We start from the raw sequence: 16,140 nt of genomic DNA on the forward strand, positions 1-16,140 counted from the left end.
TAATAAAACATATTCCAAAACATGCATACTATTTGCAACAAGGCACTAAAGTAATACTGCAAAAAATGTGGCAAAGCAATTAACTTTTTGTCCTCAATACAAAGTGTTATGTTTGGGGCAAATCAAATACAACACATTACTGAGTACCACTCTCCATATTTTCAAGTGGTGGCTGCGTCATGTTATGGGTATGCTTGTAATCGTTAAGGGCTGGAAAGTTTTTCAGGATAAAAACGAAATGGAATGCAGCTAAGCACAGGCAAAATTCTAGAGCAGAACCTGGTTCAGTCTGCTTTCCACAAGACACTGGGAGATTAATTAACCTTTCAGCAGGACATTAACCTAAAACACAAGGCCAAATCTAAACTGGAGTTTCTTACCAAGAAGACAGTGAATGTTCCTGAGTGGCCAAGTTACAGTTTTGACTTAAAATTACTAGAAAATCTATGGCAAGACCTGTAAATATTTGTCTAACAATGATCAACAACCAATTTGGCCCCGTGTAGCTCAGTTGGTAGAGCATGGCGCTTGCAACGCCAGGGTTGTGGGTTCGTTTCCCACGAGGGGCCAGTATGAAAAAATTTATGCACTCACTAACTGTAAGTCGCTCTGGATAAGAGTGTCTGCTAAAAATGTAAAAATAATACAAATAATGTAAAAAATTGAAAGAGCTTGAAGATTTTTGAAAAGAAAAAATGGGCAAATGAGCACAATCCAGGTGGAGAAAGCTCTTAGGGACTTCCTCAGAAAAACTCACAGCTGTCATCGGTGCTGTGTGAAAGGTGTGAGTTATCCCCATGTGTAGAAAAGTGACAGCCGGGCCCTGCAGTGCCTTCCACTCAAAGCCCAAACCGTAGCCCACACCAGTTCCCCTCAATAAACTCAAGCCATTGTGCTAAAAAGCATGCATGTCTTGAGATTGGTGTAGGAGGAGCAACTCATGACAACTCCAGTATCTAGAATCATTCTGCATTGCAGTTGTAGATGCTATATAGAATTGTTCTATAAAAATATATATATATATATTCCAGGAACTCAGTCGGGGTCTCGACTTACTGTTGAGAGATAGCATAGTAGAATACACAACGTGCAATTTCGAAATTTGGTAGTGTATCAGCAGTTTTTCTCTTATGTCATTTACTGACAGTCACTCAATTAGCGCATGTCAGCTAACATTTTATAAGATTGCTAGGTAAGTTAGTCTAGCCAGCTATCAAAACCTTCATGGCTGAACGAAGGGCACATGCCCAGGGGCCTTGACCTCCAGGGGGCCCCCGATCTCCAGGGGGCCCACATTGATTGTGTTAGTCGTCCAGATATCGTATGAACATGGCATAAGTCAAGGCAAAATGTGTAGAATTGCAGGAAAGGGGGACCCAACCAAATCTCGCTTAGGGCCCCCAAAAGGCTTATGGCCCCCAAAAGGCTGATTGTAGTTAAGCCTAGCCCCGATGAGTAATAGCAGAATTAGTGTGTCGGGCACCAGACCTACAAAAAAAAAAAAAAAAACACAAAGCAAGATGCTCAGCAGCATATTTACCATAAATAGGTGATGTTCTTAGTCTGGTACAGAGTCCTTCGACATCTCCGTAACATTCCTGGATTCTAGCTATTCCCTCAGGTCCCCTGAGTTCCATGAGGGACCGCAGCTCCTTGAGCGAGCAGTTGAAATCTCCAACATCATGATTGGCCTGTGCATGTCGACCACGCTTTGACCCACGGAACGAGTTGCTGGCCATGTCTCCTCTACAGCGCACAACTCAAGGGTGGTGGAGAGAGGCTTTCCCAAAAAGGCAAGTAAAATCCTCAGAGGCAAAATCCGGTATTTCCCATAAACTGCTGTTATTTCTCAGGGGTGTACGTTGCTTGACTCCATAGAGCATGACTTGGACACGTAGAAAGCCATTTTCATTTGATTCCTGTAAGCCCACTCTCTCATCTTGGCTGTTGATGTTGGCTTAAGTCCTCACAAGGCTTCATCTGAAAAGACAAAAAAAACATTGCGTAAAGGTTTTTCCTTTTTTACCTCTAAAGTCATTCATGTTGACATAAGGAACTGGATCCCGCATATGGCCGAAATGCTATCCAGTAATGCCACACCAATAAAGAATTACATTGAACCCCAAATCATTTAGGTACACTGATACTCCTGTTGATATAATTGCCTATTACTAATCAATACATTTGTACCAAACATTTTACATTACATTTACATTTCAGTCATTTAGCAGACACTTTTATCCAGAGCGACTTACAACTTCATATTTGTTCGTACTGGTCCCCCGTGGGAATCAAACCTACAACCCTGGCATTGTAAGTGCCATGCCCTACACAAAAATTAGGGGTTCAACAAGGGTTCATCTAAGATCCTCAAAGTTCTTTGAAGAACCTTAGGGTTCTTGGCACTGAAAATGGCCCCCAAAAGGTTCTTCCAAGAACCCCATAGGAGGTGGGGTTCCTCGAGGAACCTCCTTAGTTGGTGGGGGTTCTTGCAGGAACCTAACTGCCCAACTGAAATGTTTAGATTTGAAAGAACAGCAGGTGCAGGCACTAAACTTTAAATGTAAAGATCTCCTCAATTTAAGGTTTGTCCCTTGTATGATCTACATTTATATTGTTTTATGATGATACCATCTATCTTTTCATATTTGTTCAAATCTTTCTAAAACAGATAATGGACAATCAATCAACAAAGAGGTAAGAATATGGAGGCTATAAGAATATGTTGAAGGCTAGCTCTATTGCCTGCAGATGACTGAACTGCTCACTTTTGTGTCTGTAGGTACACAGACGAGGAGGCATACAAAGGTATGTCAATTTGTATTGGTATGTTATGCAGATCACATTTACCATCTTCCTACCTTACCTCTTCAATGAATATCCCATAGGCCTCAACATTATGGACAAGGTATGCGTATGAAAACCATTATCAAAACAGGTTTTTTCATTCACATTCACCACAAAGACCAAGGTATGAATTCTGTTGTGTGCATGTTCTGTTAATCATCTGTATAACTACAATTTTTTCCCCCTACACCTCTGATGAATATAACAGGAAACCTGCTCAATCACCATGCACTGCAAAATCATTCTGGCTATGGAGAACATAAACCCATTTACATCAACATGCCAGAGGATAAACCCATTGGACTTGGGGCTCTGCTGGGAATTTACCTCATATTTTGATTTTTTTTTGCCACTAAAATCTTAATAAACACTGAGAACTAAAATATTGTGTTATTTGATGCGTATTATTAATACTAATAATAATAATAATAATAGGGGGGGGGTAGTTCAAAAATGTACCCCAAAAGGTTATTCAAAAGTTTATTTGAGGATCCATTAAAAGGGGTTCTTTTAAGAACCCTTTTAAAGGGTTCTTCGAATAACTTATAGGGGTTCCCCCACAGTTTCAATTTGAAGCACCCCTAAAGGATACTACAATAACCTTTTCTTTTTAGAGTGTACCAACTGAGCCACACGGGACCTATCAGCAAAAGATGGAATCTGCCTAATGAAACACACATATTTTAAAGGATATGGAGATGTTTAGCAATGTTTATGCCAAGCTTCTGCACAGCCTCTGTATAGAAAAGCTATTTGAGGAAGAATTCACCCAGAATTCTACAAAGACATGACCATTGTTTTCAGACTGTTACCCAAATTTATATTTTTAGTCCAGGCCAATGCTGTAAACTGCAATACAATCAAATCATTCCCCTTCTCCTGAAATGATGAGGACATTTTTGTTGTCTCTGTTATAGCTCTAGACATCCCATCTCAGTCAATCAATCATTTTTGACTCAATCAACTTGAATTGAGAGTTCTGTTAGGGGCGATCATGTCTGACACTCACACCCACTGGCCTGTACACAAAGTGACAGCCGGCTTTAAACACGAGGCCCTGCGAAGGGAATATATGCCAAGTCCATTTAAGACATGAAAGGCACAAATTAGTTCAGTTACATAAAACTGATAAGTTGGCCCTGAAATGATCAGCTTTGGGCAAAGTGTACCTGACTTGAAAAATCCCTTGAAATTTGTAGAGAAACTCTGGAAAAAGGACCTAAAAGATGTTGAGGTCCTATCTGCTCATCCTTACTGACACATCTAAGCCTAGTACAGCTAATAATAACACACAGGGTGCAACTAATTGCCAGCACGATGGCTGTGCCTTGCAGTGAAAACTGTGAAGCCTGAAGACATCGATCCTTGGAGTCGATTCAGTGGTCGAGAAAGTCTTGTAATTAGGGCTGATCAGACAGTGTCTGTGATGGAGGGAGACAAGATTAGCAGGCCCCAACTCAAACACCAGACATTACAGTGCCTTGAAAAAGTATTCATTCCCCTTGGCGTTTTTCCTATTTTGTTGCATTACAACCTGTAATTTAAATGGATTTTTATTTGGATTTCATGTAATGGACATACACAAAATAGTCCAAATTGGTGAAGTGAAATGAAAAAAAAATACTAAAAAATAAATAACCGAAAAGTGGTGCGTGCTTATGTATTCACGCCCTTTGCTATGAAGCCCCTAAATAAAATCTGGTGCAACCAATTACCTTCAGAAGTCACATAATTAGTTAAATAAAGTACACATGTGTGCAATCTAAGTGTCACATGATCTGTCACATGATCTCAGTATACATACACCTGTTCTGAAAGGCCCCAGAGTCTGCAACACCACTAAGCAAGGGGCACCACCAAGCAAGCGGCACCATGAAGACCAAGGAGCTCTCCAAACAGGTCAGGGACAAAGTTGTGGAGAAGTACAGATAAGGGTTGGGTTATAAAAAAAATATTCGAAACTTTGAACATCCCACGGCGCACCATTAAATCCATTATTAAAAAATGGAAAGAATATGGCACCACAACAAACCTGCCAAGAGAGGGCCGCCCACCAAAACTCACGGACCAGGCAAGGAGGGCATTAATCAGAGGCAACAAAGAGACCAAAGATAACCCTGAACGGGCTGCAAAGCTCCACAGCGGAGATTGGAGTATCTGTCCATAGGACCACTTTAAGCCGTACACTCCACAGAGCTGGGCTTTACGGAAGAGTGGCCAGAAAAAAGCCATTGCTTAAAGAAAAAAATAAGCAAACACATTTGGTGTTCGCCAAAAGGCATGTGGGAGACTCCTCAAACATATGGAAGAAGGTAATCTGGTCAGATGAGACTAAAATTGAGCTTTTTGGCCATCAAGGAAAACGCTATGTCTGGCACAAACCCAACACCTTTCATCACCCCGAGAACACCATCCCCACAGTGAAGCATGGTGGTGGCAGCATCATGCTGTAGGGATGTTTTTCATCGGCAGGGACTGGGAAACTGGTCAGAATTGAAGGATTGATGGATGGTGCTAAATACAGGGAAATTCTTGAGGGAAACCTGTTTCAGTCTTCCAGATATTTGAGACTGGGACGGAGGTTCACCTTCCAGCAGGACAATGACCCTAAGCATACTGCTAAAGCAACACTCGAGTGGTTTAAGGGGAAACATTTAAATGTCTTGGAATGGCCTAGTCAAAGCCCAGACCTCAATCCAGTTGAGAATCTGTGGTATGACTTAAAGATTGCTGTACACCAGTGGAACCCATCCAACTTGAAGGAGTTGGAGCAGTTTTGCCTTGAAGAATGGGCAGAAATCTCAGTGGCTAGATGTGCCAAGCTTATACATTTACATTTTAGTCGTTTAGCAGACACTCTTATCCAGAGCATACATTTTCATACTGGCCCCCCGTGGGAAGCGAACCCACAACCATGGCGTTGCAAGCGCCATGCTCTACCAACTGAGCTACAGGGGACTTATAGAGACATACCCCAAGAGACTTGCAGCTGTAATTGCTGCAAAAGGTGGCTCTACAAAGTTTTGCCTTTGGGGGGGTGAATAGTTATGCACGCTCAAGTGTTCTGTTTTTTGTTGTCTTATTTGTTGTTTTGTTTTACAATAAATAATATTTTGCATCTTCAAAGTGGTAGGCATGTTGTGTAAATCAAATGATACAAACCGCCAAAAAGTCAATTTTAATTACAGGTTGTAAGGCAACAAAATATGAAAAATGCCAAGGGGGGTGAATACTTTCGCAAGCCACTGTATAAACCCATCAAGGAATGACACCATGCAAGCACGGCTAACAAGTGACCCTGGATGATACCTTACAATGGTAGCAGATAGAATCAGCTCGAGCATTATTAAAGAGACATGACACATTTCTGTACAACATTTAATATTGACACTTACTATTGATTTTAGAGATTGTTTCTGCATTGACCAAAATATTGAGTGTACTTACTAGAAATCCCCATTTTCCTATCCTCATAGCAACAGGAGGTATATGCCGGTAATACCACACGTCCGGTTAGGGAAGGCAGTGTCTTTCACAGAACTCCAGAAACACCCCCATAATCCCGAAAGTACCAATCCCCAAAGTACCAGTACTTCTCTAGGGTATTCAGATAGTTACCCTTCTCAGGGTTATGTCCAAATTGCAATTCTTCCTTTGAAAATTAAGGTTTGCCCTTCAGCGCACACACTCAACCAACGCAGGCTTCATTAGAGGAAAAAGGCTCGCTCAATGATTATCTCAGGAAAGCTTCTTCCTTAATCTAATTAGACAATCTGTGGCATCGGTGCGCTCTACAGCCACTGCTTGCTGTCCCTGAGAGAGCCACGAACACAGTGATGGGGACACTGTGGAAAAGTGAAGACAATGCCATCCCATATTTTTCATTACCAGTTTCTCTACCACTGTCCATTCAGTTCTACTTTGCCTGTCGTGCATGACATCTGTCAAATTGCACAGTTAAAGGCACAAAATTTGGATGCATTTCTTAGAATCACAATCAGGGAATGCACCATTGTGACCTGTATGCTCTCGTTGGCTGGCCCTCACTACATAATCGTCGCCAAACCCACTGGCTCCAGGTCATCTATAAATCACTGCTAAGCAAATCCCCGTCTTATCTTAGCTCATTGGTCACCATAGCAACACCCACCCGTAGTATGCGCTCCAGCAGGTATATCTCACTGGTCATCCCCAAAGCCAACACCTCCTTTGGCCGCCATTCCTTCCAGTTCTCTGCTGCCAATGACTGGAACGAACTGCAAAAATCTCTGAAGCTGGAGACTCTCATCTCCCTCACTAACTTTAAGCATCAGTTGTCAGAGCAGCTTACCGATCACTGCACCTGTACACAGCCCATCTGTAATTAGCCCACCCAACTACCTCATCCCCATATTGTTATTTATTTTGCTAATTTGCACCCAAGTATCTCTATTTGCACATCATCTTTTGCACATCTATCACTCCAGTGTTAATACTAAATTGTAATTATTTTGCACTATGGCCTATTTATTGCCTTACATCCATAACTTACTACATTTGCACACACTGTATATAGATTTTCTATTGTGTTATTGAATGTACGTTTTGTTTTTGTTTATTCCATATGTAACGCTGTGTTGTTGTTGTTTTTATCACACTGCTTTGCTTTATCTTGGCCAGGTAACATTTTTAAATGAGAACTTGTTCTCAACTGGCTTACCTGGTTAAATAAATGTTAAATAAAAATAAATAAAAAATATAAAAAAAACATGTTGTGGATTATATTCTTTCCATGTAGACTGAACTTCCTACTCAAGGGAGGCACACTGCCTAGATATCACAGACCACCAGATGGGAGGTTGTTTTATTCACTTTTGTTTGACACTGAATGGCAATGGAATCCAATCATCTCTTGGCAATTTAGATTCTATTCTGAGGTCTATTCTGCCCTCAAGCACAAACAGATGAGCGCTTTCTATTTCATTAAATAAATTACTATACTAAATACTCTTTCACAGCCTCCACCGGTGAAAGGTTCGTTTTTGGTGAAACTTTTTGATTATGTAGATCTCACTACAAGACAAACTAGAGCCATGGAGATACAACCAAATGGTTTAAGCAGATTCTAGCCTAAATAGCCTAGATTAATTGGGCCACAATACAACAACAAACGTTACAGGGTCACAGATCTAGATGCGCAGGCGTTGCATCGCGTCAACCAATTGCTGTGTGCCATGTCATCAACTGTGCAGTTAGGCATCAGATTGCTATATCATAAGATTTGGTAAACGGATATGTTAAATACCTATCCAGGCATTGTAAGATCTGGCATGTGTCTGCAATGTAGTCCTGCGGGATGAGACCCCCTTCCACTTGATCTAGTGACAATACGAGTGTAATGATGCCAAATCGAGGACCGAAGCTGATTAAGTTAAATTAATCGACACCCTACAACTTCAGGGAGCAAGTCATGTGACAATGTGTGTTGAATCTAGGTAATAATGTGAACAATATAAAATATGAATATTTCTATAAAAAATACTCATAGGATACAGAGCATTGATCTGAGATATATTTTGTCTGGAAACATTCTGCTCTTTAATGTCAGGACCTTTATATCAGTTTGGCCTTCCCCACAGGATCTCCGTCTTTATACTGTGCCTATGGCGTTCTCTGCCTTTGAATTCATACACTGCCCGCAGAAAGCATTCATCATTAGCCATGTATGGATGTTACTTGTATTTCAACAGAACAAAAGTAGCCCATGACCCCGCTGATCAGCCTGCATGTTTTTCTCTTCCACCCATCACACTTGTGTCTTTGTGAATCTCAGTTACTATGAAAACTATTGAAAGACCTTGTAAAGGTAAACATTAAAAAAATTACTCTATCATCAATTACCTTTTTCTGTTGTCTTAATGCTGAATGGAGGCTGGAGAAACACAAACGTGTGTGTGTGTGCGCGATGTGCGTGCGTGCATGCATGCAACGTGTGTGGTGTGCATTCATAGTGTGCGCTCTCTCTGTGTGTGTGTGTGTGCGTGCGTGCGTGCGTGCGTGCGTGCGTGCGTTAACGTATGAGGAATTGATTACACTTCAAAGGGATAAGGGATGACAAAGTAAAGCTCACTATAACAACAAAGACAACAGCAGGAAATTAGTCAATGGATTTCTGCTGTAAAGGTCAAAGTTGGGGAGGTTAAGTAATTCATTTGGACAGCTTTCCTTCTCCACTGAGGCCATCAATACTACAACAACAAGCATAATCCTGAAATCTATTAGAAATTATAGTGCTGGAGTCTAGTCTAGAGGCACCGCTAATGACTTCAGATCACACATCCCCCCCTTTGGACGGGGGTTACATTCTCGCTAGAACCCTTTCTGTCTGCATGCCCCTCTACATGTATCTCTCTTCTCTATTTGATGACTTTACTACAATAAATAAATAACAATTCTTAAAAAGAGTACAATTCCGACATTGATACGTCGTCACATGGAAATGTTTTGATATTAAATGACATAAAAACAACGTTGCGTTTCATGGAAACATGTTGATTCAAACAGCTCGTGACATGTATGGTAACATTTTAAGCCATGTCATGTTTCTTCCAGTTACATAGATGCTTAATCTTAGTATGGTGGCACCTACCTATCACCCTGTAAATGCATTCTCAGACAGAGAATATATGAATAATGTTTTTTTGTGTTGCTACGACACAGTGTGTGTGTGTGTGTGTCTATGTGTGTGTGTTGTTAGTGTGACAGAGCAAATAATAAATTAAGGATAAATAAACGATTGGTATAGCTTTTAAAATCCCATTCTAAATACAAAAAGTACTCACAACTGGTCATGCAAATTTCTTATTTTGACCAACAAAAAGTTAATAATTCTAGTAAAATGAACTGCAATTCCAATGAGCTCCAAGAAAGCACCCAAGAGCCCACAAATGATTGTTTATGTTGGTGTGATATGATAGTTTATGTCAAGGCGGAGTCACTTACATGTGAGTCACAGAGGGGGCCGCCGGTGGGGCAGGGCTCGTGTGTAGAGGTGAAGAAAAGCCGCCATGTCAGAATCATCCAGAAGAGCCCTGTCTATCTGTCCATCAATGGTCACACACACGAATGGAGCCCTGTCTGCTGCCTAGCTTCATCCTTTGCCAGCCCTCTCTTGCACGACGACAGCACGCAAGCGGCGCTTAACTCCGATTGCTCCGTCTCAGGGACAGTAGAGAGCACGACCTCACCGAAACCGGATTAGCTATAAATAGGCACGCATATCCGTCCAGGGGCTGATGCGTGGCAGTGGCTCAGTCTTTGCCTGTGTGGTACTCTGTGCTGTGGCGCTACAGCACTAACGCTTGTGGAGTAAACTACTAAACCTCACTCAACCCCACCCTACTCCACCCACCAGTCATTGGGTTAGCTATAGCTCCAAGGGCCTTAGGGAGCGATTGGCGGGGGAATGTGTTGATCAGACCCCTTTCCCATCCCCTTGTTCTACAGAGTCCTGCCTTTCCCCATGCCCCAACCCCCAATTAAGAGATCAAGCCAAGTATCCCATGATCAAGGCCTCATATCACCTCACTACTGCTGTGACATACACATACACACATTGAAATGCAGTGCACATATCACACATGCATACACACAACCTCACGTGCACAGATGCCCACATTCAGAGGAGGATTAAACTACACCTACACACATACACAAAACACACACAGCCAGATTACAGACGCACATATACACACAGAGACACAGAAGGATTATACACAAATGCACACACCCACACATACACTTCAGCTAGACAGCAGGATTAGAGGCACACACAAGTACACACACAGAAAGAGACAGACAGAGAGAGAGATTACAATGCAGTTCAGACCCAGTTGCCTCTGCAGAATGTGCAGCTCTGATATGTAGGGCAACAGAGGAAGAGGACATTATTTAATGGAATCTCTCCAAATAATACGTACCCTCCCTGCCAGTGACTCTGTTTGAAAGCTACCCTAACATGACATTCGGCCAGTGCCACAACAAAGAGTGATGAGCCATTGAAAAGCATAGCGATCAGGCTGCGTTTCTCTATCGCGTCAGCTTCTTTCCGAGTGGATTGTTTGTTGCTTGTGTCTCCTAGGTATTCGATCCTTTAGACAAAGGGCAATTCCACGGTAACGGAATGAAGCTTGGACTCAGTTTTTCACTTAAATGCATGCCAAACAAAAAATATTGATTTCAAAGTTTAAAAACCATACATGTCTATTCACAAGGACTACTTTTTGTACAAAAACTAGAAGAACTGTCCAGATGCAAACATTTTTATGGGACCACGTTTTCCAAAAACTCTGTTAAATACCTGCTCCGAATTCAGATTAGATGATGTCTGCATAAAGAATGGTGTGTCAGCTATGACATGGCACCTTGAGTTTGAAAAAATCTCATTTGGTTATTGAACTACAGTAAGTGAAGTAGATTTACACCCGATAACGGAGTTACGGTAACGGATTTACATCATGGGTCTCTGTTCTGGACTACACAGAAATGCATAATTATGGATACGAATGTCATTCTCCTCATGTTTCACAAGTTCAGACATAACAGCGCAGCACAGTAAAGTACAGTGCAGTACAATACAACACAGCAGAGTAGGGTAGAGTTCAGTACAGTGCAGTGCAGTAGAGAACAGCGGAGTACGGTACAATAGAGTACAGTACAATATACTGTACTCTACTGTGCTCTACTCACTGTACAGTACTGTGCTGTACAGTACTCAGTACTGTATTGTCCTTTTTTTGTACTGTACCCTACTGTGCTCCAAAAACGGGTTACAGAAGCCACCTTTTTCCCTAATATATACCCGAGAAGCCTAAACTGTCAGAGCCCCATATAGGGAACCAGAACCTGCTTTAACTTGGCTATGTGCCCTGACCATAGAGTCCAAGTCCATAACCCCACAGTTCCAAGAACAATATTTACCTTGCGAGCCTGAAATGTCAGAACTCGTACAAGGAACCCCAAGTCCAAAATAACAGAACACCTGTCGTGACTTGGTAAAGCGCGCACGCGCACTGCATAGCATCGACCAGGGTCGATGAACCACGGCAGCCGGAGGCTCAAACCCACAGGACACCTGCAGTAACCTGTAAACTGCGTACTCGTGCACTGCCAGGCAGCCCAAGGCTCAAACCTACAGGGAATTGTGGTAACCTGGATAAATGCTCAACCTGCGGGCTGCCAAACACCCACTCCCGAACCCGAGCTGGATTAGTGAAATAGACACAAAGCTGGTCACAAACGCAGATATCCTTGGTCCTACCAAACATGTGCATAAAGCACACACCGGACACAGGCCATGCAACCTCCGTTGTTCACTGGAACAAACGGAGGAGGTTAGAAAGGGAACAGCTTGAAAGCCAGGGACCTGTAAGATATAGGCATAACCTTGGCCGCAAAAGCTGCATTAGGACATAACATCACTTTGGAGTCGTCAGGCGCAAAACTCCAAACAGGAAGGGTGTACTGATAGTGTGGAGATCCCCAATGCGCTTCGCTGACGCCAAGGCCATGAGTAGCCCAGTCTTGTAGGAAAGGACCTTCAGGTCCACAGACTCCAATGGTTCAAACGGAGACTCACACAATGTCCAGGACCAAAGCCAGGTCCTAGATCGGTGCCATTAGATTAGACACTGGTCTGAGCCAACGCACGCCTTTCCGGAACTGCACCACCAGAGGATGAGACCCCTGTGTAGAGCCGTCAATCCCTACATGACATGCCGAGATGGCTGCCATACATGGTCCTCTGTAGCTCAGCTGGTAGAGCACGGCGCTTGTAACGCCAAGGTAGTGGGTTCGATCCCCGGGACCACCCATACACAAAAAAATGTATGCACGCATGACTGTAAGTCGCTTCGGATAAAAGCGTCTGCTAAATGGCATATTATTATTATTATTATATAAACCTTTAATGTGGAAAAAGAAAGGCCCTGCTTAAAAAGCTCTTGCAAGAACATAAAAATCCACCAAAGAGCTCTGAAAAAGAGAAACTCATTTAACTGCCCCAAACAATCGGAAAGGGGATTCATCAGAGAAAATGACTTTACCCCAGTCCTCAGCAGTCCAATCCCTGTACCTTTTGCAGAATATCAGTCTGTCCCTGATGTTTTTCCTGGAGAGAAGTGGCTTCCTCGCTGCCCTTCTTGACACCAGGCCATCCTCCAAAAGTCTTTGCCTCACTGTGCGTGCAGATGCACTCACACCTGCCTGCTGCCATTCCTGAGCAAGCTCTGCACTGGTGGTGCCCCGATCCCGCAGCTGAATGAACTTTAGGAGACGGTCCTGGCGCTTGCTGGATTTTCTTGGGCGCCCTGAAGCCTTCTTCACAACAATTGAAACTCTCTCAATTCTTGATTGAGTTCTTGATGATCCGATAAATGGTTGATTTAGGTGCAATCTTACTAGCAGCAATATCCTTGCCTGTGAAGCCCTTTTTGTGCAAAGCAATGATGACGGCACCATGCAGGTAACCATGGTTAACAGAGGAAGAACAATGATTTCAAGCACCACCCTCCTTTTAAAGCTTCCAGTCTGTTATTCTAACTCAATCAGCATGACAGAGTGATCTCCAGCCTTGTCCTCGTCAACACTCTCACCTGTGTTAACAAGAGAATCACTGACATGATGTCAGCTGGTCCTTTTGTGGCAGGGCTGAAATGCAGTGGAAATGTTTTTTGGGGAATAAGTTCATTTTCATGGCAAAGAGGGACTTTGCAATTAATTGCAATTCATCTGATCACTCTTCAGAACATTCTGGAGTATATGAAAATTGCCATCATAAAAACTGAGGCAGCAGACTTTGAAAATTAATATTTGTGTCATTCTCAAAACTTTTGACCACGACTGTACAAACTGACAGAATTTGGAGCTCAATTATGCATGTACTGAAGGGATAGCAAAGATCAATGGTCAAATGGATTAGATGGTTTTTCACCAGGTTTGGGGGGTTCAATTCACTAATTCTGCCCATTCAGCAAATGTATTGAAATTCACTGCATGAGGATCTAATAGAGAATTTTCCAATCCATTTTAGCCAAGGTAGGTGGATAAATCATGTTAGGTTGTATTTTGAGAGGAACATCTTTTTCATGTCTGGACCACAGTCTTTAAAGGGATGTTTCAACCATAATACAATATAGCTCAGTTGGTAGAGCATGGCGCTTGCAATGCCAGGATTGTGGGTTCAGTTCTCACGGGGGACCAGTATGAAAATGTATGCACTCACTACTGTAAGTCGCTCTGGATAAGAGCGTCTGCTAAATGACTAAAATGTAAATGATTTTTGATGAAGGGTCCTTGCTGCTTCTGTTTACATAGTAAATAGTAGGCTCATGTCACCCCGCTCCTCCGCACACTCCACTGGCTTCCAGTTGAAGCTCGCATCTACTACAAAACCATGGTGCTTGCCTACGGAGCTGTGAGGGGAACGGCACCTCCTTCCCTTCAGGCTCTGATCAGAACCTACACCCAAACGAGTTTATATATTTAAAAAAAGGGTGGTTGTCCCACTGGCTATCCTAAATTGAATGCACCAATTTGTAAGTCACTCTGGATAAGAGCGTCTGCTAAATGACTTAAATGTAAATGTAAATGTAGGCTACTAGTGAAGAAATGTCTGCATCCAATTGTTGCACTGTATTTTAGGGAGAATATATATATTTAATTTACTTTCAATCATCCTTTTTTAAATAAAATTAAATGCAATCTGCAGTGTCGGAAGAAATCAAATACATTGAACTCACAACTCACAAAATGCTGCCAAATATTATGTGATACTGCCTACTTGTGGTCATTGTGGAACACCTGGAAAGTTTTCTCTAAACTTGTAAAACATTTTTGCAAGAGCTGTCTAGGCCACAATCTAAATTGCAATGGAATACATAGGAGGCTCTGAATATTTCCTAAACCTAGAAGAAAACAGTAAAATTCATCACAATAAAGAGATATTCATTACCTTTACTGGGGTGGTAAATTGTTTTCCTACTTTTTAAACCGAGAATACTCAGTATATAACCGTGATTGTGCAATAGTGCATACAAGGGCACACTTGTGTGGAGAATTGGTGGCTGTATTATTTGAAGCCCTAAAAACGTCTCACATTCAGTCTCAACCCACACTTTGACACATTTGATGGAGAATGCAGGCGCCCACTACTACAGGACATTATGACTAAAAAAGAAATAGAAGTTCCCCCATTGGAGAGGTCAATGATCCTAAAAGAGTAGTTGAGGGGGTTCTCCTTACATGATTAAGACCATCAACCTCACTCCTAAAAGAGTCGTTGAGGTGGATCTCCTTACCTGATGAAGACCATCAATGCCATATCCTGCTATGTGGTGAGGGAACTTCACCAGGCTGCCTGGAAGGAGGAGCAGGTCCAACTGAAGCGACAGGGAGCAAGTCTGTGCATGTGCTGCCTGCAGCAGAGATTAGGCAGTTTCATTTTTCATTCATTTTGTATTCATTTATCTTGTATCCTTTTTATTTTATTCTGGTACTTTTAAAGGGATAGTTCAGGATTTTGGTAATGAGGCCCTTTGTCTACTTCCCCAGAGTCACATTTCATTGTGGATACCATTTTTATGTATCTGTGTGCAGTTTGAAAGAAGTAGCTAACCAGCATTAGCGCAATGACGTTCAGGAGGATGTTGATGCAGCCCCCTGAGGCGGCCAGGCTGAGAGGAGTGTTGTCTGAAACGTTACTGTACTCCCTGTTGGCCCCACGCAGCAGCAACAGCTTTACCACCTGGAAGGACTAGACCACAGGTTAGTCAATCCACAAAACACCTTTGGGGAATTTCCACTAAAGACATACCCCAATGTTTTACCAAAAAGGTCACTGATGTGGTGTTCAGGAAAGAATGTGTTTAGTGAAGAGCAGAGAGGTGTGTTTTTGGTTCTCTCAGACTGGGTTCTCTCGGACTGGGCTTCGATGTCCCCTCCTTTATCCAGCAGGATCTCCACCACGCCAACATGACCCGCTGAGTGAAACTGTACATGGTGTGACGTACAGTACCAGTCAAAAGTTTGGACACACATACTCATTCAAGGGTTTTTCTTTATTTTTACTATTTTCTACATTGTACAATAGTAGTGAAGACATCAAAACTATGAAATAACACATATGGAATCATCAAAAAGTGTTGAACAAATCAAAATATATTTGAGATTCTTCAAAGTAGCCACCCTTTGCCTTGATGACAGCTTTGCACACTCTTGGCATTCTCTCAACCAGCTTCATGAGGTAGTCACCTGGAA

General features: G+C 42.3%; 1 protein-coding gene across 3 annotated transcripts in view; it reads right to left on the minus strand.

Moving 5' to 3' along the window:
• The window catches only part of LOC121532050 (plasma membrane calcium-transporting ATPase 1-like), a 38,864-nt gene extending 23,281 nt beyond the window's left edge, over positions 1-15,583 (minus strand). The window contains exons 1-3 of one of the 3 annotated variants that reach the window (XM_041837697.2): positions 15,500-15,583; positions 15,183-15,299; positions 1,541-1,980 (exon numbers count right to left, since the gene is read on the minus strand). In XM_041837697.2, the coding sequence (XP_041693631.1) occupies positions 1,541-1,739 (199 nt within the window). In that variant the 5' untranslated portion in view covers positions 1,740-1,980; positions 15,183-15,299; positions 15,500-15,583. Of the gene's footprint in view, positions 1-1,540; positions 1,981-6,294; positions 6,543-9,828; positions 10,147-15,182; positions 15,300-15,499 lie in introns of those variants that run through there. The other 2 variants (XM_041837695.2, XM_041837696.2) reach the window with 2 other exon arrangements.
• Positions 15,584-16,140: the final 557 nt, after the last annotated feature.

This window comes from Coregonus clupeaformis, chromosome 19, assembly GCF_020615455.1.
Source record: "Coregonus clupeaformis isolate EN_2021a chromosome 19, ASM2061545v1, whole genome shotgun sequence".
Classification (NCBI taxonomy): domain Eukaryota; kingdom Metazoa; phylum Chordata; class Actinopteri; order Salmoniformes; family Salmonidae; genus Coregonus; species Coregonus clupeaformis.